The sequence below is a fragment of the Geospiza fortis genome, unplaced genomic scaffold (genome assembly GCF_000277835.1).
Source record: "Geospiza fortis unplaced genomic scaffold, GeoFor_1.0 scaffold1278, whole genome shotgun sequence".
In the NCBI taxonomy this organism is placed as follows: domain Eukaryota; kingdom Metazoa; phylum Chordata; class Aves; order Passeriformes; family Thraupidae; genus Geospiza; species Geospiza fortis.
Genome location: NW_005054536.1, coordinates 116,096 through 137,736, shown reverse-complemented (window position 1 = coordinate 137,736; position 21,641 = coordinate 116,096). Strand labels below are relative to the sequence as shown.

Sequence of the window (21,641 nt, the reverse complement as noted above, 5' to 3'; positions counted from 1 at the left end):
CAGCCCCACGGCGCGCATCGTCCGTACCCAGGGCGGGTGGCGACAGAGACACAGAGAGAATGGGGGCAAAAGGAGTCGCCGCAGCACAACAGGTGCCGGCAGCGCGCGCCTCTCCATGAGGAGCCGCCCGCCGCCGCCGCCCACTTTATGGGCGGCTGGAGCTGTGGGCGCGGACGTGGAGCGGCGTCAGAGGGGCGGTGCCGAGCGGGGCGGGATCGTGGAATCCCAGAATTACAGAATGACGGAGTCCCAGTGTGATAGAAACACACAATCTCCCAACGCTTTTTCGTTGCAAGGGACATTGAGTACCACCTCGTTCCACCCCCTGCCATGGACAAGGGGATCTTCTAAAATACCAGGTTGCTCCAAGCCCTGTCCAACCAGCCTGGCCTGGGACACCTCTAGGGATCGGGCACCCGCAGCCTCCCTGGGCAACCTGGATCCCGCGAGTCGGGAGCACGCCGGGTTGTTGAGGACACACCTGTCTGCTCCTTGCTCTCCCCGCATCTCCCTCAGGAGTTTTCCAGTGATAAACCCGGTCATCAACCCTCCCCTCGCCTCGCTGGCTACGTCTCCCTGAGCAGGGATGAGTAAGGGCTGAGTAAGCGTGGCACCCACCGGGCAGGGACAAATGTGCTCCTCGGGGGCACTTCGACTCACGGCTGCCCCGGAGACCTCCCCGGAGGGCACCTCCTCACGGCCACCTCTCCGGGCTGTTGTGGCACCTGCTGAAGAATCCCAGAATTACCAAGGTTGGAAGACACCTGTAAGACCACCAAGTCCAACCATCAATGCAGCACTGCCACTGTAACCCCTAAACCACTGAACCACATTGCCCAGAACCAGATCCACATGCTTCTTGAACATCTCCAGGGCTGGTGAGTCCACCACATCCCTGGGCAACCTATTCCAGTGCCTGAGCACCCAAACAGCGAAAAACATTTTTCTGGTATCTAATCCGAGTCTCCCTTGTCTCCTCTTAAGGCCGTTTCCTCTCGTACTCTCACTGCAGGCACAGCAGAAGAGACCAGGTACTCCACATCACTACAACCTCTTTTCAGGTAGTTGTAGAGGGAGCTGTTGCTTTGAGAGGAGAAGAACTGAGACAGCATGAGAACCCAGAGAAGACCAGAGGGTAGAGGATGAAGGGACTCGTATCCCTCTGCTCCAGTCCCACAGCACAGCAGGCTAGAAGGGCAGCTGCACTGGGAAAGGAGGATCTGGACCTTTTAACTGAGACAGGACAGCATGTTACTCACGGCTCAGGAAGCTGATGGAGCCTTTGCTCGAGGTGGCAGGGGTCCAAGTGGTTCAGTCATTGAACCTTCTCCCTTCTTCCACGGGCACACATGATATGTGGCTCCTGGTGCTTTTGCCATGTCATGCCAACCCTGAGAGGCAATGCCCAAGAAGTCTGGAAAAGAAGATGCTGAATCAGTCACTCAGATGTTATGCTGACACAGATAGCTCCAGCAAACCTTTGACAGCCCTTTTGTGCAATTGAAACTGTCTGAAACAGCTGGCACGAGCTGACAGCTTTACTTCTGGGGGTTTTGTTATGTTTCCCCTTTGCTGCCTGTCCTCAGAGGGACAGCAGAGAAAAGGCAAATCCTGCTCATCACTGCAACCCCATGTCAGAGAGCTCTGCACGCAGTCAACAAGCAGCTCCTAGGCTATCTGGGGGACAGCCAGGAGCTTCACAGGGCTCCTCCTTTCCCCCTTGGACTGGAGTTCCCTTCCTGCAAGACCTCCATAAGTCTCAGTGCCTGGAGTTCACAGAGACCATTTGCATGTGAGGGGAGTTTCTCCAGAGGCAGAGACTTTGGGGTTTGGGGTCTTTTCTGCTGAAACATGGGGTTGGTGATTTGAGAATGGCCAAAGCAAGGTTTGTCAGCCAGGAATCCTCCCTCTCTTCTTCCCTCCTTCTCTGCTCAAGGCTGGCTTCCTCAGCCAGGCACCACAGCTTCCCCCACAAATTTTCTTTTCTTCAGCTGTTAAAACAAAATATTTCTCCCATTTTTTTAAAATCAGAGATTCACTGGAAACATTTAAATAATTTTTTTTAAGTCCAGTCTGAGAAATATACTGAGCACTGAACACTCCTGTCCCGTTTGCTGCACTTGGCAAACTGCTGAGCAATTGGAGGAGGCTTAGCGGCGGGGGGAAAGGTTGCACGTCCCATCCCAAGTGCAATTGCCCGTGTTACCTGCTCTGTTTAGAGACCAAACACTGCATATCCAGCAGCTGACTCACCGTGTTCCCTCTCTTCTCCAGTCTCCAGCTGATAGCTCCATCTCACTGACCGCCAGCAGCCAGGAATTTGGCTTGCCATGCTTTGAATTGGTCATTTCATCAGCTTCCTCCTGCTAGTCCTCCCTGTGACCTTGAAGAAGAAGGGGCGGCCTGGCATCAACCAGCACAACTCCTCAGAGTCCAGAAAGTGCAGCAAGATGGTGATGGGCACCCAGTTAGTCATGGAGAGGTTCTGGTAGGGACATCAGGGGAGCTCTTCCCAAATGGCAGCCTCCTGGCCAAGCCCTGCTTGGCTGTTTCTTGGAGAGAACACCCTCCAGAGGCCACACAATTCAGGACATTCTGGATGGGATCTGCCACAAGCCCCAGCTTTTCTGTGTGCTGTGAGGGGAAAGGCACTAAGCCTGGCCACTGCTCTCTTCCAGGGCTGGAAGGACATTTGGATTCTGTTTCCAGGATGAACTTCCAGAAGGTATCCTCTGGCATGGTGCAAGGAGGAGAAGCCTTGAGGGGGCTGCAAGGCTCAGCCCCCTGGGCTGCCCTACTGCAGCAGGGCCTGGGGCCGAGTTGCTGGGGCTGCAAGGGCAGGGCTCCCCTTTGGGAAGCTGCTGGTTCCCTGTGGATGCAGAGTGCCACCTACTGAGCCACTGCTCGCTCCCGGCAGCACCCGGGGTTCTCTGGCAGGACACCCAGGCTGGAGCTGCTGCTCAGAGAGTCCTTGCCCTGGCTGTTCCATGGGGCTGGTGCCAGGGGACAGGGAACTGCCCCAAAGGCTGGTGAGCCCCAATGGGTGCAGCTTACACATGAGCAGGGAATCTGTGCAAGGGGCTGCATGCTCAGCACAGCTCTTGGCACCTGCCCTGAGCCAGACCTGGTTTTCCATAGGCTGGCAGTGAAGTGAGACAAGATGGGCTCAAGAGCCTGGCCAGTCCTCCCTGGGCCTTGACAATCTTCAGCACAGACTGGGCTCAGACAGCAGCTGGCAGCACCCAGTGCAGGTGACATTGGTGGTGATATCTCTTTGTCCCTCAGATCCCTGTCCTTGTTTGTGGAACAGGGGGTGCCAGCACACAGCCATCACTTCCCAGCTGTGCCATGATGATCCAGGGCATAGGCATGGACTTGTGGAGGAGCAGTGCCACCCATGCTGACAGCTGCTGGGCCTTGTCCTTGGCACATCATTGCTTCCAGGAGAGTCTGAGTGCCTGCTGGGATCTTATTCACTCTCTTTACTTTTGATAAAACCCCCGAGAAATGCGTGAAGGGAAAGGGAGTACCTGAAATACCATCCTATTAATGTTCTTCACTGACATGAAATGTTTATTTTGCAGGGGCGGGCAGAGCTGACCTGGTGTTTGAACATGAGTTATCCTTTCTCATCCATCCAGCTGAGAACAGGTGGAAAAGGGTAATGACTCAAACCAGAGTGGTGTCTGTCTGGGAAGCTCACCAGACTTTCACTTCACTTGTGAGCTGCAGACACCACTATCTGCTGCTATCAGCAGCTCTCTCACAGGCAGGGAAGGAGCTTTGAAGTGAGGCATGTGTGACTCCGGTTCCTGCTGATGTAAATCAAGATTGCTCTAATAAAGAGAATGCAAGTGCATAGCCAGGGTGTTGGGGAGGGAAAGGCCTGGCTATTGCCTTTCTGGATATTGGTGGAGTTTGTTGGTCTCTGAGACACGCAGGCGTTGAGGTGGCTGTGCCTCTCTGCTGAGAAAGCCCTCAGCAAAGAATCATTTTCCTAAGATGGTGACTTCTCCCTGTGCTCCCCTCCTTCCCTGGAGACCTGACTGAATCAGGGGTCGCAAAACATGTCCAGAAATGGAAGAATTTATGCACTGTTCTCCCAGGAAAGTCTGCCCAGTGCTCTGTATTTTCCTTCACATTTGAGCATGTCTTTTGGAGCATGTCTAAGAAGAAAAAACAAAAAGAACAGAAACTGCTGGCCCTGTGATGACAAGATTTTGTGGAATTTTCTGTCACTTATATCAATACAAATGGAAAAATGGTGCCTTTTTCAGGTCCCTCCTGAAAATCAGGCAGACAACACCAACTCTAGGGACCCAGAGCACCCCTGCTTAATCTGATGAAACACGCAGCAGTGCTAAGGAGTGTGGCAGCAGTGCTAAGGAGTGTGATGCTGCCAAATGACAGCAGTGGGGAGCACAGCCTGATCATTTGCAAAATGCCCTGTGCCATGATGTGGCTGCAGTCATTGCCTCTCACTGGCACTAGGCAGAGTTCAGCAAGACATGCCCAGCGTAGTTTTGCTTCAGGGGTGCTGCAAGCCTGCTCAGGACAGCCATCCTGATGCCTGCTAGGAAGATTTTTGGGAAGTTGTCTGCTGTTAGCACACTGTCCTGGGCTTCAGCTGCTCTGTTTTTCACACAGTGTGCACTGAACAGCTCTCCTTTGACCAAACACATCCTCCAGCACTCACCCACTCGTTTTTGTGCAATAGGTGAGCCTGCAAATGCTCGGGGGCACATCCTGACCCCAGCAGTAATTTTAAGGGCCTGAAGCCAGGACGTGGGTGAGGCAATACTGGATTTACACTAGAATGGGGAGCTGCCCCTCAGCTAGCAATCTTCTTCTCTAAAATACCACATCCTGCCATGCTGCACTGAAAATTGCTGCCCTTTCTTCTATTTCCCTGAGGCAATTGGCAGGAATTGTCCCAGGACTCTCTGAAGAGGGCAGGCTCGTGGCTATCTCCACGTGCAGCCCAAGCCAGGCTCCTCAGTGGTACCCCAGTGCAAAGCCACCCTGCTGACACCCCTGGACAGAAGGGGGAAGATGCTTTAGATAGGAATCTCTGAGGACACAAAGGCTCAGCTGCTGTGGCTAGTGCCTACACTCATTTACTTGGCAACATTACTGTAGCCCTTCACCTTCAGAATGATACTGCTCCAGCTGCAGTGCACATTATTTTACATATTCAGCTTACCACACCATTGTTAGATGAGCAAAATCATCCAGTCATCTCTCTAACATCTCCATATTGCAGCCCAGAACAGTGCCTGGCAGAGGAGAGCACCCAGCTCATCACCTCCCAAAGGTGCATGGAACCACTGGATCATTCTGCAAGGGCTCAAGAGGTCCTCATTCTAAAGAGAAGAGAAAAAAAAATGTTAAAATGTGAAGTGTGATCAAGGTAGCAGAAGCTGTGTGATGGCTGTTCATTGAGTTTGGAGATCTCCCAGCTCAATCCCAGGATGCAGTGACTTGGAGACCAAGTGTAGTTATGTGGGCAGGGTGGCTGCTGGAAAAATGATGCCTATACTTGGGAAAATAGAGGTGGTTTTTCCCTAGTGCCTTAGAGACTGACCTGAAAAAGAGCCAGAGCAGAAACCTTCAAATTAAGAGAAGCCTCCCCAAAGCAAACTGCCACTGTATGGTGGTAGAGATGGAGTGGCAACAACCTGGGCCAGCCTTTGAGGGTCTCAGCCATGGAAGTCTGGCTGACTTAAAGCGTGTTGATGCTGATGGGAGCTGCAGCAGGGATTCTGACTGAGTTTGTTATGTCCCTTTCCTCACCTTGGGGTATGAAGTCACCTGGGAGATGTCTATCATAGCTCATTTGAGAGCACAGACTGAGCAAATTATAGAGTACTGCCTGTTTTGGGGAATGCAACCTCACGTAAGGACTGGGAGCACATGACAGAGACTGTGATGTCTTCCCCCTGTATTGCACATTATTTCCAATTGTGTCCAGAGCAGCAGAGAAATAAAGGACATGTGAGGATTGTTTGGGAATTTTCTCCTGGAAGCAGAGCTTCTGTCTTAGTTTTTTGCTTTAAGATCCTCTTAGTGCCTTCCCACTGGGTGCATCAGATGGTGAATTTTCTTCACCTATTTGAAGTCATTTGGTATGTTGAGAAAGAATGAATCACAGGAGAAGCCTACAGCAATTAGCAACTCCTTTCCTCTCACCTTTGCCATAGCTAAGTTTTTTCTCTAGCACAAAGCCCAGGCAAGGCTTCCTACGCACAACAAGGATTACGTAGATCACTCTGGATTTTGATTTTTTTCACAGGCCATGAGCAAGCAAAGAAGCTCAGGAGAACACTCCATTTCACAGGCATGTTAGTTATGCTCCCTTGGAAATCCCATTGTTTGCTGCTGGTGCCTGCCTTTGCCAGTGCTGTGCCCTCGTGACTCCAGCTGCCTTGAACCGTGCCAGGGTGCCAGCAGAGGGGCATGAAACTTGGCAAAGGAGAAAGGTGCTGCTGGAATCAGTCAGTCCTGGCACCTGGAGTGTTCATGGCAGCTCAGTGAGGGCTTTGGAAGCTGCTTCCCTCTGTCAGCAGAACCTGAGCAGGGAGAGCACCTGGTGCCCCCCTTCTCCACGTGTCACCTGGTGTCCCCCTCGCCCATGTGTCACGTGTGTCCTGGCAGCGTGGGGCCAGCATGTTCCCAGGATGGGGCTGCTGAGACACCCCGTGAGTAAGGGCTCATTTGCATAAAGACTGCACACTCATGCTGCCAAGGAGGTTTCCTAGGCACAGGCTCATTTCCTCCTATAGGTGGGTTTGCCTCCACACAGGAAAAACCCTATTCTTGAAGGCCTTGGACAGGGCCCAGGTTACACTGGCATGCCACGATGCCATCCTGGCATGTTTGGGTCCGCCCAAGCCCGACTGCAGGAGACACATTCTGCCCCTCTGGAGCAGAGCCCAGGATTTAAAGACATTTCATCTTAACATGCATGAAATAAGCATTGCAGCCAGACAGCCATTTTTCCCTCCCATTAGCAGAGTGGTGGCAAATAAAATGAAAAAATACTTAAAAGGAGCTGAACTGAAAAAAAATGCATAAGACTGTATGAAAATTCCAAAGTGGTCCTATAGTGACAACATAAGAATCACGTTTCAGTTATCCTGTCCCCTGTGGATGGCAAATTCTTCATTTCACAGGTATTAAGCACCACACATGAAGCCACAGAGGAATTAAACACTTTGGTTTGGAAGAAACTAAGAGGAGGAAAGCTGAGGCTGCTGAGGGCCCTCTTAGCCTTCAAAAAATGGCCTTGTGCTCAGCCTTAAAATGCCATCCCAAAAGGGATTTTCACACTGGCTCTGTCCCAGCCCCACTGCTGAGCACAGGGTCCCAGCGTGCCTGTGCCCGTAGCCCTGGGGGTATCCCTGCAGCCCTTCCCCAGAGCCCAGTGCTGGCTCTCAGAGGTTTTTCAGCCTGAAGAACTGTGCCTGTGGGCTGTACCCACCTCACTGCTGCTGTGCTCTGTGGCACTGCCAGTCTGGGCTGGTTCCCACCCAGCCATCCCAGACCTCTGGTGTGGCAAGCGGGACACAAAGGCAGCCTCTCCTCTGCTGCTGGAAGTGGTGACTCCACGTTGTACCAGGGGTAGAAACCTGCAAAGGAGACAGACAGACAATGCATCAGAGAGGGGAGGCCAGGGGACAGCCTTCTCTGACCAGATCTGAAGCCCGTGCCAGGAGAGACACAAGCTTCATTTCCTTGCCAGGAGAGACACAAGCTGCATTTCCTTGCCACCAGGACTGCCAGATGAGCCCCATGGCAGTCAGAGATCCAGACGTCCATCGGTGGGCTCAGTGCATCAGGGCTGGCTGAGCTCACTGCCCAAATCCTGGCAGGGGACGGTGGTGACTCCTGCATTCTCAGACCGTGAGCCTGAGCAGCTCCTTTGGGAGGTGATGAATTTGCAGGAAGGGCGGCTGTGGGGTGAATAAAATCCGTCACAGAGCTTGGCATGGCTTCCAGCCTCTGCCAAAGGCAGGCTGAGCTCAGGCCCCTGCAGAAGTCAGGGATGAGGCTGACAAATGCTCTCAGTGGCTGCACAGCTCTGAGACAGCTGATGCTCACCTTTGGTTTGCAAAGATAGGGACACTTTGCCATAAATGTCAGGAAACTGAGTCTGGCATTAGTGATTAATCACTCCAAGGACAGGTGACAACTTTCCAAAGAAACTCTGCATTTAAGATCAGGACTGACCAAGGCCATGCATGTGCCCCTTTGGGAAGTGTGGTTTTCCAGCTTCCATTTCTAATCCAAAACAGGGCATTATGCTAGAAACATTATTATTTTATCCATGTTGGGGGTGGTGGTGCTCCAAATTTTGTATTAAGAAAATGCAAATAATTTCCACCATAATTTCCACCATTTTTTGGATGCACACAAAAATATCAGTATTCCTAAGCTCAGAATGTTCTCTGCCTTTTTTAGGATGAGCATAAAGAGCTGCTTTTCTCCAGGAAATTTCCCAGCTTACTCCCCATGGCCTGCCATAAACAAGGCAGGGAGGCTGTGCTCCCACCCTCCTCCGTCCCGATGCCTGAGCCCCACGGCTGCCAGCAGGGGATGACGCTCCCGCCAAGACCTGGAGATCCGGGAGTGTATTCTTCCAGGCGGCCACTAGATGGGAACGAAAGCAGCGCTAGGAACGTCACGGGCCGCCGAACAGAACAGGAATACCAGCCGATGGACAGGTTTTTTTTTTTTCCTCGTCTGTTTGATACGAATTCACTGAAACAAAACAACCTGGCTGAGTTGGGAAAAAAACAACAAGCTTTGACCAGTGATGAAGCAGCTGGAATGAAATACCCAAGCTGAGTTATCATAGCAGAAAGGGAATCTAAATAAATATGTGAATGTGCTGGGAGAAGAAACAACCCTGAGTCTGATCACCAGTCTGATTTCTGATATTTGCCCTTCCCTCTTTAAATGCTGCTCTCCTCCTGGTGAGTGTTCTCAGGGGCTGGATGAGCTGACCCCCAGTGAGCTCCATGTGTTTAGGAGGTCACAGGTGCTCTGATTTTGTGAGGTACTGAGTCCTGGTTCCTCCAGACTTGACTTCTGTATCCTTTTTGCTGTCAAAACCCTCACCATCCTTTCTTGCTCTCACTGAAACTCCATTCTCTGATTTTCTGTCCTCTTATTAAAACTCCTCATTCAGGTTTCCATTGTCCCCCTCTCAGCAGTGACCTGAAGGCTTATTCCCCTGTTGTTGTGTGAATCCAGATGGATATCCACTCCCAGCAGCCAGTTTTCTCTCCTACAATTAACCTCCATTTCCCTGTACCACACAAATGACAGCAGTTCTGGGAGAGGCAGCTGAACTGACTTCTCTTCCTCTTCATGTGGCTTTTCCAAGTTCTCCAGCTTCCCATTATAATGAAGGGCATCAATAACCAGCCCAAAAAACCAGACCAGAAAGAGCCACTGTCACAGGACCATTGGGAACAAATGTCCATGGACAAAAAGTGGTTCCAAATTGTGCCTGATGCCTGTTCACTACTGTATCTCATCTCCTAAATTCCAGCTGGATTTTCCTAAGAGGCTGAAGCCCTCTGGTGACTGGGTCAGAAGGATAAGACTACCATCCATCAAGGTAGGGCAGAGAGATGTCTCAATATTTTTTGATCAGTTTTCTTAATCTCCAAGTTTGCTGGGAATCTTTTAATCACATAGGATGGGATTATATCAAGGGAGTGTTGGGGTAATTTAGGTTTGGCACTGGCTTTATTAAAATAATGATGTCTATTTGTGCAAGACTAAAGTTCTACATTTACTGATGAAACACCTTCCATCTATCCTTTCTTACGTCTGTCCTTTCTTCCCTTCTCCCATCTGTTCATTGGTCTATCCACCCATCCTTTCTTCAGCGCAGACACAAAGGATGACTGCCACTGACCCGGGTCAGATATGTGATGAGTACATGACCCGTGAGTCTTCCCAGCCCACTTAAGCTCTTCTCTCCTCCCTGCGCCCCATCCCTGCCCTTCTCACGAGCAGCCCCGGGACAAGGTGCCAGATGCGCTGTGCAATCCGAGGCTTGCCTCAGCGGGGACAAGGACCATCTGTCCGAGCGCCCCCCGCCTGTGTGATGTAAGCGGGACAGTCAGCGAGGCTTCCTGAGCTCCGCGGCTGACGCACTCCCAGGAGAGGTGTGATGTAAGCGGGACAGCCAGCAAGGCTTCCTGAGCTCCGCGGCTGACGCACTCCCAGGAGAGCCGCTGCGGGATTGCCCAAGCCGGCCAGGCATGCCAGGGCAGCAGCCTTGGAGGCAGCAGGCTCGGCTCTGGAGCTGAGCACAGCTCTGCCCCGTGGGCTGCAGCTGCACAGAGCCCTGCCGGGGGGGCTTTGGAACCCTCGGGCAGCCAGAGACACCATGCCAATGGCAGTTCCACCTCTGGTGCTTGCCACGGCACTGCAAGCGTTTGTCCCTCAAGAAATGATGAGGTGGTGGGTGGCTTATGTTGCTGTGAGGACTCACACTCTGATCTCTGCAGTTCTGTGGTTGGTGGCTGCTTTTGGAAAGGTCTTTCTTCTAATGTCTTCTTAAAATAAGTCAGCCATGTGGTGACCAGGGGAAGCAACAGCGACGTCTGCATGAAGCCAGAGCATTTTGGAGGGTTTACAGTGAGCCTTCACACGAGCAGAATCCTTCCACAGGACACCAGGAAGAAGTTGCTGCTGTTGCTTTCTAGGTTAGACAGCCCCAGGCCTGAAAACAAGCATCAGCTGGCATTTGCCTGAATCCCAAGAGGCTGGAATGACTTTCAGATAAAACATACAGTCCTGTGGGCAGGAATCCCAGGGCAGGGTTACCAAGAGGGCATATCTGGGATGAGACAGGTTCGAAAAGGATGGGAGATGTCAAATGGAGCACCCCTGCAGCTATGGGAGCTGTGGTTGCTCATTCCTCCAAAGAGCTGCCAGCACAAATGTCCTGGGCAGAAACCCTGCACAGTGACTTGCTGGTGACCCTGAGGGCAGGCTGATGGCCACCTGTCACCCACCTGTGAGATGACAGGTCATAAGCTGGGTTTCTCCAGCAGCAGCCTCTAGTCCCTTTCCCCCCTCCCACACTCCCTGTGCTGTGAAGCAGTTTGTCACAGGCCGGGAAAAACTGGCCTGGCCTGTAATACTCATGCAGCAGGCAAAGCCATTGTGTCAGGAAGGCTTTGGCAGGGCCACCCGGGAGACACACCACGGGTGCTCTCACCGCAGGAAAGAGGCAGCCAAAGGTGACTCTGACAGTGGGTGGTGCAGGTGAGGAAGAGCTGCAGCAGAGGGACAGAGGTGGTGCCAGCAGAAACCATGGAAAGAATGAGGGAGGTTCATTCTCAGAGGCAAATTATTTGGGGTGTGTCCCCAGGACCCGGCTGTACGGTTGCTGGACCGGCAATCTCTGTCCAGCCAGCACAAGCTGTTGAGGTGGCAGGCTGGTATGTGGCCCTAAGTTCTGCAGTTTCTCAATCAGGAGTGAGAAAAACACAGGTGCTGGAAGGGCTGCTGTGGGCTGGGAGTCAGATGAGCAACAGGATAGGTGGAGAAAGCCCAAGCCAGATCAGGATAGTCAGCTGAAAGTCAAGACAGATAAAAAACTCCAAACAAATCCTGCACAGGCCTGAAATTGGACTGCTCCTGTTAGATGTGTCTGACCCAAAGTGTAGGGCACGATAAATGCCAGGCTGCTGCTGTTACTGCAACTTGTAACCTTCTGCAAGAGCAGCAAGGGGTGTGTGTGTTTGAGAAAGATTGATTTGCAGCTCCAGGGGCTGCTCAGGTCCCCTTCTGGGATTCTCCTGCCAAGCGGAGCAGAGGAGCAAAAAGGTCAGTGTTTGGGAGCCAGGCCTCTGGGCTGAGCCTCTCCAGGAGTCCTGGAAAAGTTTCTGGAGGATAAACAGGGACAGGCCAGAGCAGCTCACAGGCAGGCAGGGAAGCCTCAGGGGGGAAAGGATGTGTCACCACATATCCTAACTGGGTCACAGCAAGAATGGAAGGAGGCTCCAAGAATCGATTTTTGCCGCATCTTCCCACTGGGAAAGGCTGTGTAACAACGAGGCTGTGGCTGGGATTGCCATTAGCTGTCACCAGTTAGCCAGCAGAACAGGTTCCTGTGTCACAACCGGATTACAGGAGAAGGAGAGAGGAAGTGAAAAGCTGAAGGGCAGCTAATAAGGGCCCTGTGAGTTAACCCAGTTAACTGAGAATGACCAACAATCCTCCTCTAGTTCAATGCTGAGGGTCCAGAAGGAGCGGGGAAAACTTTGCACCAACTGAACTCATCTCAACCACTGATTGACCTGGACTGAGGGCTGGGCCAAGGCAAGCCTCTAGCACTGCCAACAATGAGCACTTAGGTCACCTCAGGAGGTGGCAGAAGGTAGCCACAGGCTACCTGCACAAACCCAGCAGTGTGAGCATAATCCCTACAGAACAACCCACTGTTGCACAAGCCAAGGGATCACCCATCTCACACCCACCAAAGCAGCCTGCCCAGATGTCTGGCAGTTACCAGGAATGACGTAAAGGTTGGGCTTTTTCTCACATCTTCTGAAAGTGTGAGAAGGGATGGGATTAGCAGGGATGATTCAGGTGCTGCAAGAATCCTTCCTGTTCACAGAGAGCCAACACCCGGGGTTCAGCTAAACCTCAGCAGGCTACTTGATCACTGTTTTAGGCCAACAAAATATTTATGGCCAAACTCAAAAATTTTCCTTGCCCTGCTCCAAGCTGTACAACGGATGCTCTGGCAGAAACTCTGTGGGGAAGACTTGTGCTGGTTCCAAAGCACAAGTGTCCTGCTGTAGCTACACTCACACCCTGAGCTGCCACGTGTTCTTGTGCTCAGCTGCAGAGGCTCATCAGCTTGTGCTACTGTGCTACTCATCAGGCTTGTGCCTCCCTGCTGAAATCCAAATGCAGCCAACACAACCTTCCTGAGAGTATAGATGAGACAAGATCCCTGCTGCTGTCATGCAGTCCATGTTGGATATGCTGCACTAGGAGCTGTCCTCTGAGACTTCCTACAGCTGTGCCAGTTAAAACTATCCATTGGAACTAAGGTGCATTGATACACTTATTAATAGTACTGTGGTTTCTCTCTCCAAGAATAACTGCTGAGGCCTCTAGACACTGCTCAGTCAAGCCACGCTGGGTTTCACTCTGACATCACAGGGTCCAAGCACTAATCCAGCATTGCCAAACCCACCAATAACCCATCTCCCCAAGAGCCACATCACTGTGTCTGTTAAACCTCTCCAGGGATGGGGCCTCCACCACTGCCCTGCGCAGCCTCTGCCAGGGCTGGACAGCTCTTAGTGAATAAATTTTCCCCAGTATCCAATCAGTACCTCCCCAGGCAGAGCTTGAGGCCATTTTCTTTTGTCCTGCTTCTGTTCCCTGGAAGCAGATCCCCAGACCCACCCCTACTGTCAGGGAGTTGTGGAGAGACAGAAGGTTCCCTCCAGAGCCTCCTTTTCTCCAGGCTGGGCTCCTTCAGCTGCTCTTCCCCAGATGTGTGCTCCAGACCCTTCCCCATCTCCCTTCCCTGGATATGCTCCAGGCTCTCAATGTCCTTCCTTTCATGAGGGTTTGTTGATGAAGATACGGAACAGGACTGGTCCCAGGACTGAGCCCTGGGGAACATCCCCAGTGAGGGGCAGCCAGCTGGAGGTAACTCCATCCACCACCACTCGCTGGAATCAGCAGACATTTTGGCTTTGTCTAGAAGTTTTATTTCAAGGAATACAATTGCTTTGAGTATATTCACAAGAATAAATATAAAATTCTTCTCTCCAGAGCAAGAAGACGAGTTTTTATAAAAATATATCTCTATCCCAAAGAACCGCCTAGGTGGGATTCCCTTTAGGAAATATTATTTAATAAAAAAAATAAAACACTGAACATAAAATGCTTGACCTATGCTTACTGAATCACCAAACAATTGAAATTTTTTACAGGTTATAAATATTGTAAATATTATTAACAAAAATAACATTTAAATAGACATGTAGGTGCTGAGTCCATCCAGATGAACTGAACACTGCAGGAAGCCACAGCTTCTCCTATAGGGCACCAACTTCCTTGTATTCACTGGCATTTGTCTGTCTCCTCTTGCTGCGGTACCTGGAGTAGAAGAGAGAAATGTGAGTTCTGGAAGCCAGTTGCTTTTGGGGAGTGATGGGGAGTGGGGGCAAAGGAAAGAAGGAAAAAAGCTGTACCAGCTCCTCACATTTGTTTAAAATCTCTAGCAGCTGGGCTCTCTCTGTGCTCATTTCCAGGTCTGACATCACTTGAATGCAGTCTCCTTTCTTGACTCTTCACTGACAATTCCACATCTGCATTAAAGTCTTCCTGCTGGTACTAGGCTTGTCTTTGAGAAATCCTGCTGGTTACCATCTAGCTGCCTACCAGATCTGGGAAGCTGAGCTCTACTTCTGGACTTGTTCCATCTCCTCAGCTCTCTGACAAATGCTTACCATTAGTCTTTAGGCTGGAGAACGATTCCTGATATGTGTTCATGGAGAAGAGTGCTGTCCCCCATGGTAAAGCTGATAAGGCAGTGCTCATGATATCACACTCACAATAACCTACCAGATCAACAAATCAGCTGATAGAAATTCAGTTGCTCTTCAGCCCCTGATGTCTGAGGGAATGGTATTACCAATGAAGGAACTAGAATTTCTCTACTCCCTGTCTCTCTCTCCTTGAGCTCAACACACCCTCTAAGCCAGACAGGAATCAGCCTACAGAGCCCCAGAGTGAGGGTGAACAGGCACTGGGAGTTGCTGCTGCCTGGCCTGTGCCATGCTGCCAGCACACTGCCTGTCCTGAGCGCCTGAGGCACAGCGGAACAGGGCTGTGTGTGGAACTGCCCGGAGAGTGAGCTGCTCCAGGCTACCTGGCAGGCTCAGAGGATGCCTGCCCCCCCCAGCTGGCCCGGCTTCCTGAGGCACCAGGAGCATGAGTCTCACCTTCTGCAGATGTAGTAGGCAGCGAGGGAGAGGGCAGCGAGGAAGAGCAGGACCACTATGACAGTCAGCGCCACGTACTCCTTGCTGAGGGGCTGCCGCACCAGCTCCGAGTGCACGCAGCGCACCCCCGAGAAACCCACGTCACACCTGAGGGGGACAGAGGCATAGTCACACATGTGGCACCAGGGTTACACCTCAGTAGCTCACAGACCATCCCAGGCTGCTGGCCTGCTGTTTCCTCAGGAATCAGACACTTAAACTGATGTAACTCAAGGCCATGTGGCCCTAGAGACGGCTGCAAATTGTTCAGGTAAACGAGCAATACCCTTAAAAATGCCTAAAGCATCTTTATTTCATAGGTTGGATCAAAGGAGAGACCTTGGTGCTGTGCCTGAGCTCTGGATCTCATACTAGTATAAATACAGATGGACAGGGAAACACATCAGAAAGAATGTCCCAGGTCTAAGCTGGGTTGGTCACTAATTTCAGGTGTCTGAGACTCTCACAGAAATCACTGGAGGCAGCACATGTGCTTAACACTGCTTTAAATGCAGCTGAGCATTACAGATGTGGTGCTCCTCTTCACTTTCTTGTGAGTATTTAATACTTGGCTGGATTGGTGTTTCAGCTAAGTATCAATGGCAGCCAGAGCAAAGTTCACCTCAAAACCCACCCCAGGGAGACCTGCAGGGTGAGTGGGGCCTGTCCATACCTGCAGTAGTGCTCATCCAAGTCCACGATGTACACACACTGCCCATGGAAGCAGTAGTCCTTCATTTCAGGCTTGCATCTCGTTATCCCAACTTGGGCCACACGTGGGCTGTTTTCTGTCTGGACTGCAAAGATATTTCATTAGCACCTCAGGATGTGGGCAATGCTGCTCAGAGAAAAATGATTCCCAAGGACCCCTCAGTGAGGCTGCCAGCCCAAGGAAGATGGGAACCAAAGGCCTGGTATTTACACAGAGCTGTGCAGTACTTACTGAGTGCTGTTGTGCAGTTCTCCATTTCACCAGGCCCACATAACGGGATCACTGTTGTGCTCAGGATGGCTTGCAATAGGTAACCTAAAAGACAATAAAAACAACAGTCAAAACTAGATGCATTTTGAGTTAAGTGTTTAAGCTGCTGTAGTAATTAATGCAAGAAGAACAGAAGCTTCTCATCATGGTAGGAAAGACCTGAAGTTGAAAGCTGAAAAACTACAGGTCTGAGTGATGTGCTGCCTACATTATATACAGCAGCCCAAAGAAACATCTCTGAAATGCAAACTTATAATGCAGAACAAAAAGATTCAACAGCAACCTGGTGTCTGTGACCACCTCTTGCCCACACTGTGAGTGAAACTGGGCAGGAACAGGCTTGGAGAGATTATGGGGAGAGGCAGGAATTAGGCCATTTGATGATTATGTTAGGTTTCTGACTGGTCTGGCATGGCACCTGTGCAAGGGAAGTAGCCAGGCTTCCACAATTAGGCATGACAGTCCAGCACTCATCACAGGAGGAGTCCTTTTGCTGATCAAAATCAAGATATCCTTGACTCACAACAGCCCACAGGAAGAGAATTTCCTAGGAATCTGCAAGTCAGTGCAGCTGGTGATTCAGCACACCAGGTCAGTGCTGAGCCAGGCTCAGCACCCCACCACTGGCTTCAGAGAGCACAAACTGCTCCAGGTAGGCTTAACACAAAAGCTGCTCTTTACCAGCAAAGAACTTGCTCAGCCCTCTTCTCGCTGAAGACAGCTGAAGGGCTGGACAGTTCCTGCACTGACACCCACTCCTTTGGCAGTTCCTCGCTGAAAAGCCTGCTTGCAAAGCCACTAACATGAGATACCAAACACTCCTCATCTGCCCATGGGCTTGGAGAGGTTACTGACCACTTTATGGACCCTGGGCCACTGTTACCTAGCAGAACACCAGAAGAAACAGGCCCAGCTTTCAGCTGTTCCACTAGTTAAATGAACATTTGCAAGCAGGATTGGAAAGCCAGCACAGGTGCCTGTAGTTTCATGGCTAGTCCATGAGGAATAGTGAGTCTGCCCCAGCGGGCCATGAAATCCACCTGGGTAAAACTCCTGCTGTGGTCACAAATTAACCTGCTCATGAACTGCTTAGTCATCAGCCCCATTCCACGGAAGTCTGTAATTTGTGTCTTTGGGCTGTTTGCCTCTATTAACTGGTCAGGTCATGCATGTCTAATGGAGGGAGTGTGCCTCCATAATTTCCCGATCATTCTAATTCAACTCCAGTTATTAGAAAGTGTCATTACATCTCAGGGTTAAATCTAGCAGTGGTAATTTATGGGTTTCCGGCAGCTCATCTACTTCTGGGTGATAGGTAGGCTTCCTTTATCCTTCATTCCAGCTACACACCAAACCAGCAGGAACATCTAAGAGGGACAGGGCTTCTTCCTGTGTTTGCATTTTTAAAAACATCATTCCTCCTTCTTACCTCCCTCTGCAAAGCTAATAAACCAGATTTCCACCAAGCTCTAGAAGAAAGAACAAAGTCCAGGTCCCCCAGAGCCAGAGCAACAGTAACAGGTCCATGAGGCCAGCACCTGTACCAGCTGGAGACTCCTGCGCCTACTGGCATGACTCAGCAGGACCTGCCTTTCCCTCCAATGGGGCAGGACATGCAAGTTTACTTTCAGGGTGGGATTTTTTTTTTTTTAAGCAGCAGTGTGCTCACTGTAGATTGCCACAGCAGCAGCAGTTTAACATTTCTGTGAGGCCCATCTGAGTTGCTAAAACATAAGCTCAAGTGTGTGAAAGGAGAGACCACCAGCTGTCAGACAGGCAGCTCAGGGACCTGGGGTCCCAAAAGATGCTGGAAAAAGATTTAGTGAGCCAGTTCTTCTTCCCAGGAACTAGGGGGACATTTCAGGAGTGTTCCATGGACTAAGCTGCTCCCTTGGAAGGGAGGAGCTGTGGCACAGGACAGCAGTGTCTGACTAAGGACACATCACGTCACAGAAAGAATTAAGGACAGAAATGAAAAAAAGTCAAGGCTACACCTGCCAGAGGTATCCAAGATACCCACTTGTTAAGCAGATAGATTAAGCCAGCTGAGGATCTCATGCAGCCTACACATTTCTGTCACAGTTTGCTCGCTTCCTTGACCTGGGCATAACCCCAGCAGCTGCTTTTTAAGCTGGAGTTCTCAGTTGGAGACTTAGCAGAACTTGGCTTTCGCATTTGAGAAAACTCCAGCCAAAAGGTCCATGGAAGAGACAGATCAGCTCTCCTGTTGGCTCCAGAAAGAAGCATGGCTTTCCAGTTAAAGGCCACAACTCAGACATCTATGGGGGACAAATTAAAAATAACCTCCTCCTCCAACACTGCCCAAGGGCTTTCCCAGTCCCAGCCATGTGCAGGTGCCTCCTCCACCTGATTGCAGGCTCTCAGGGCTGGAAAGGCTGGACTGCAGGTGTGGATATTTGCTGACACCCAGCAGTATTTGCTGCTTTTGGGCAAAGTTCTTCCTGTTCTGCACTGCTCTGTTTTGCCCTTTCCCCCATGCACATATTTCCCCTCTGACATCACCTGGAGGATAAGGGATCCACACACAGCACTGGCAAAGGAGAGCCTTTCCCAGGATATTTATCAGATGATGCATATTAACACAGTACCTGGGAGAGGTTATATTTTTATTCCTTCACTGTTCATTAAGCAAACACAGGGTACAAGATAAGAGTAATGAGGTGGTGGATTTTCATCTGTGTCTTGCAGTAATGTGAGTGTTACATGTCGTATTCCTACATCATAATTCCATCCAGCTTCACAGGTATTCCTGCAAGGTTCACACTGACAGCACTTACTGGAACAGGAATAATGCTGCTGCTGCTTACTTGTCCTTCCATGAGGGAAGAAAGGAAAATGAGGGCCAGTGACCAACTGCCTTCGCTTCCTGCAGCCTCCATCAGAGATGACCTACAAGGCTTAATCATCAGTTTGCCCACTGTGAGCCAGCTGTAGTTTCCACTGGCAGGATGACTGCTAAGGATGAAGGATGCACAGGCAAGATACACTCAACTGAGGACTGCTCTTTGGAGGATTTACACTTGGGGAGCTGTCAAGTTTCTGAGAGCTCAAACATTATTTGAGTTGCCTTTGTCTGTCACTGACACTACCAGTCCTGTACTAATTCACCTGAATGGTGCTACCTCCCATTTGGCATCTCTGTGGTCTCTCTGCCACAGCAGCAGTGCCTACACCCTCCCCATGGGTTGCACTTCCAAAGCAGAGGTGCCCAGGTGACACACACCTGAAGGATCTCAGCCCATTTTAACTGCAAAGACAGACCAAGGTGCATCCCTACCACCTGATTTTGGACATCCAGGGGACGTCTTAACTGTCTTCTGTATTCTTTGGGCAAACCAAGTGGGAACATGGAAGTTACCCAGTCTGTCCCACTGGCTTTGTGAGCATCCCTAGTACTGCTGTTTAATTCCAGAATGGCAGACTCACAGCTGTGGATGTCCAGGATCAGGTCACAGCAGCTCTAAGGCAGCCCTGGAAACACCGGCCTATCATGGGAAGACTGGTGCTCCAAAACTGCTACAGGCCCACAGGATCATTTTCAGCATCCTGCCAGGACTTACCCTTGGGCAGAGGTAATGCAGTTATGTGCACCCCATCATCCCAGTAGTGCTCCCACCCCTCTGGAGACCTACACACCACTGATCTTACTAAGGTGCTGCCCCCGTGGCTTCACCACGCTGCTTCCCACCCCCTGCTCGGGGCTGAGGTCCCTATGACACAAAAGCAGCAATCCATTATGACTTCCAGCAAGACACACTGGCCACTAACACTTGCCCCATCCTCAGATGCAGCAGTCTTTATGCTAAGCCAGTTTGCTGAGAGCCAGGAGAATCTGACACAGGAAAACATAAGGACAGCAGGTCCTGGAACTGTCCAGTGAGTCCGAGGTCCAACTCCTGCCTTCCCCTCTGAGTGGGCATTACAGGGAGCACAAGGGGATCAGTGCCAAGGCTCCTGCAGCAACTCCCACAAAAGGCAGGTCCCCAGTTTGTCCCCACCACCACCACATCCACATGTGGCTGGCATAGCACCATGTCCCCTCAGGAGTGAGTGACATCTCTATCTTACCACTCCCTTGCTGCTGTCTCCAAGCCCACAATAGCCAGGCTATGAACCTGGCAAGGAGACTATCACTTCAGTAAGGCTTCAGACATTCAGCAGGGAACCTCCACCAGTCTGGCATAACACCAGTGCCAGTCTTCCCAGAAGCACCAAATTCTGCTTACACTCCTGCCCTGGGAGGGGAAGGCAGTAAAGTGCTCATAGCATTTGTTATGATGTCACCTAGCTATGACTAACCCATCCCTTACTATTAGATGTTGTGCCTGCCCCGGAAACAAAGAAATTCATATACAGATCCGTGAAGACATACCAGTTCCTACCAGTGTCATTTTTGTACAAAGCACAGCTGACTCACAGACTACAAGATGTTTAGCCTGCTGTCCTGACAAGTGAGATGCTGTGCAGCAGCTGCTCCATCAATTGTTACGGAAAGACCCAGCTAAGAGGAAAGACACAAACTCATACTGCAGTGGGCTTAGAAGGTGAGGAAAACATCTGTCCCAAAAGATAAGTATTAGGAACTGCATTTATCCATCAACTACGACCTTGAGCCCAACATCCTGAGTGTGAGAACATGCTTTGTTATTAAAGCAAGGTGTGAGAGTGCCAGGTCTCAGGACCTGCTGCCCACGGAGCTCAAGTTGCCCAGCAGGGTCAGTTCACAGCAGTCGCCACCTGTCACTGCCAGCACCCCATGGAGGTGTGTGACAAGGATCAGCTCTTGCATCACAGCACCACAGCACACCCAGGCCCCAGGACTCTTGATGCTCTAAGGATACACGTGTTCACTTGAGACTTTCAGGTAGCTTATGTCATACAATGGAGTAACACGCTCCCAGCGAGGAGGTGGAGAAGTGTCAAGCAGAAGGAGGCCACAACCTGTTTTGTTATGATCAGGAAGTCTCTGCTGCTGTGAGGATTCACCCACTGAGCTCACCCAGAGCATGGCCTGGGAGAAGGCAGCAGGACTGGGCTACAAACAGGACAGGTCAAGGTGAAAGAGAAAATACTGCACTGAGAGCAGAGCTGGTGAGAAGGGAAAGAAGGTCCACCTTCACTCAGTCACAAGACACACCTGGGCATCCCACAAGCAACAAAACATCCTGTAAGAACACACCACAATGTGTGCTGTATGCTCCACTCCTCAGCTCATGCAATCCACCTGGGTACACCTGTCAGCGCCCAGGACTTCATCTCGGAGAGAAACCCATCAGCCTCACCTGAAGGCAACCTGAACGTTATGCTCTGACGCAGATTTCCCAGCAGCCAAAGAATGCCCCTACCCCAGGACGCAGCACCCGATGCCCTCCCAGCCCTTGCCCACGGGAACGGGGACCTCGCCGCTTACCGAGGAAGAGCAGGAGGCTGCGGGCCCACAGGCAGCCGGCGTCCATCGCCCTCGGTGCCCGGGGAGCAGAGGAGGCGGCAGGAAAGGAGGCGGCAGCGCCAGGAGAGGAGCAGCGGTGCGCAATCACCCGGCCGACCGGCCGTACTTTTATGTGCCCACGGAGAGGCGGGGCCCGCCCGGCCGGGGCAGC

The 21,641-nt window shown here is 51.2% G+C and overlaps 2 protein-coding genes across 2 annotated transcripts in view; both read right to left on the bottom strand.

Moving 5' to 3' along the window:
• The window catches only part of AREG (amphiregulin), a 7,745-nt gene extending 7,443 nt beyond the window's left edge, over positions 1-302 (bottom strand). The window contains 2 exon segments of the mRNA XM_005429271.3: positions 2-69; positions 72-302. Of these exon segments, the coding sequence (XP_005429328.2) occupies positions 2-69; positions 72-302 (299 nt within the window).
• A 13,441-nt stretch (positions 303-13,743) lies between these two features.
• Positions 13,744-21,566, bottom strand: EREG (epiregulin). Its single transcript, XM_005429259.1, has 5 exons — positions 21,452-21,566; positions 15,982-16,065; positions 15,712-15,835; positions 15,000-15,146; positions 13,744-14,151 (listed from the first exon to the last, which is right to left on the bottom strand). Exons 1-5 carry the CDS (start codon positions 21,495-21,497, stop codon positions 14,091-14,093), a joined length of 462 nt encoding a protein of 153 aa, XP_005429316.1. The 5' UTR covers positions 21,498-21,566; the 3' UTR covers positions 13,744-14,090.
• Positions 21,567-21,641: the final 75 nt, after the last annotated feature.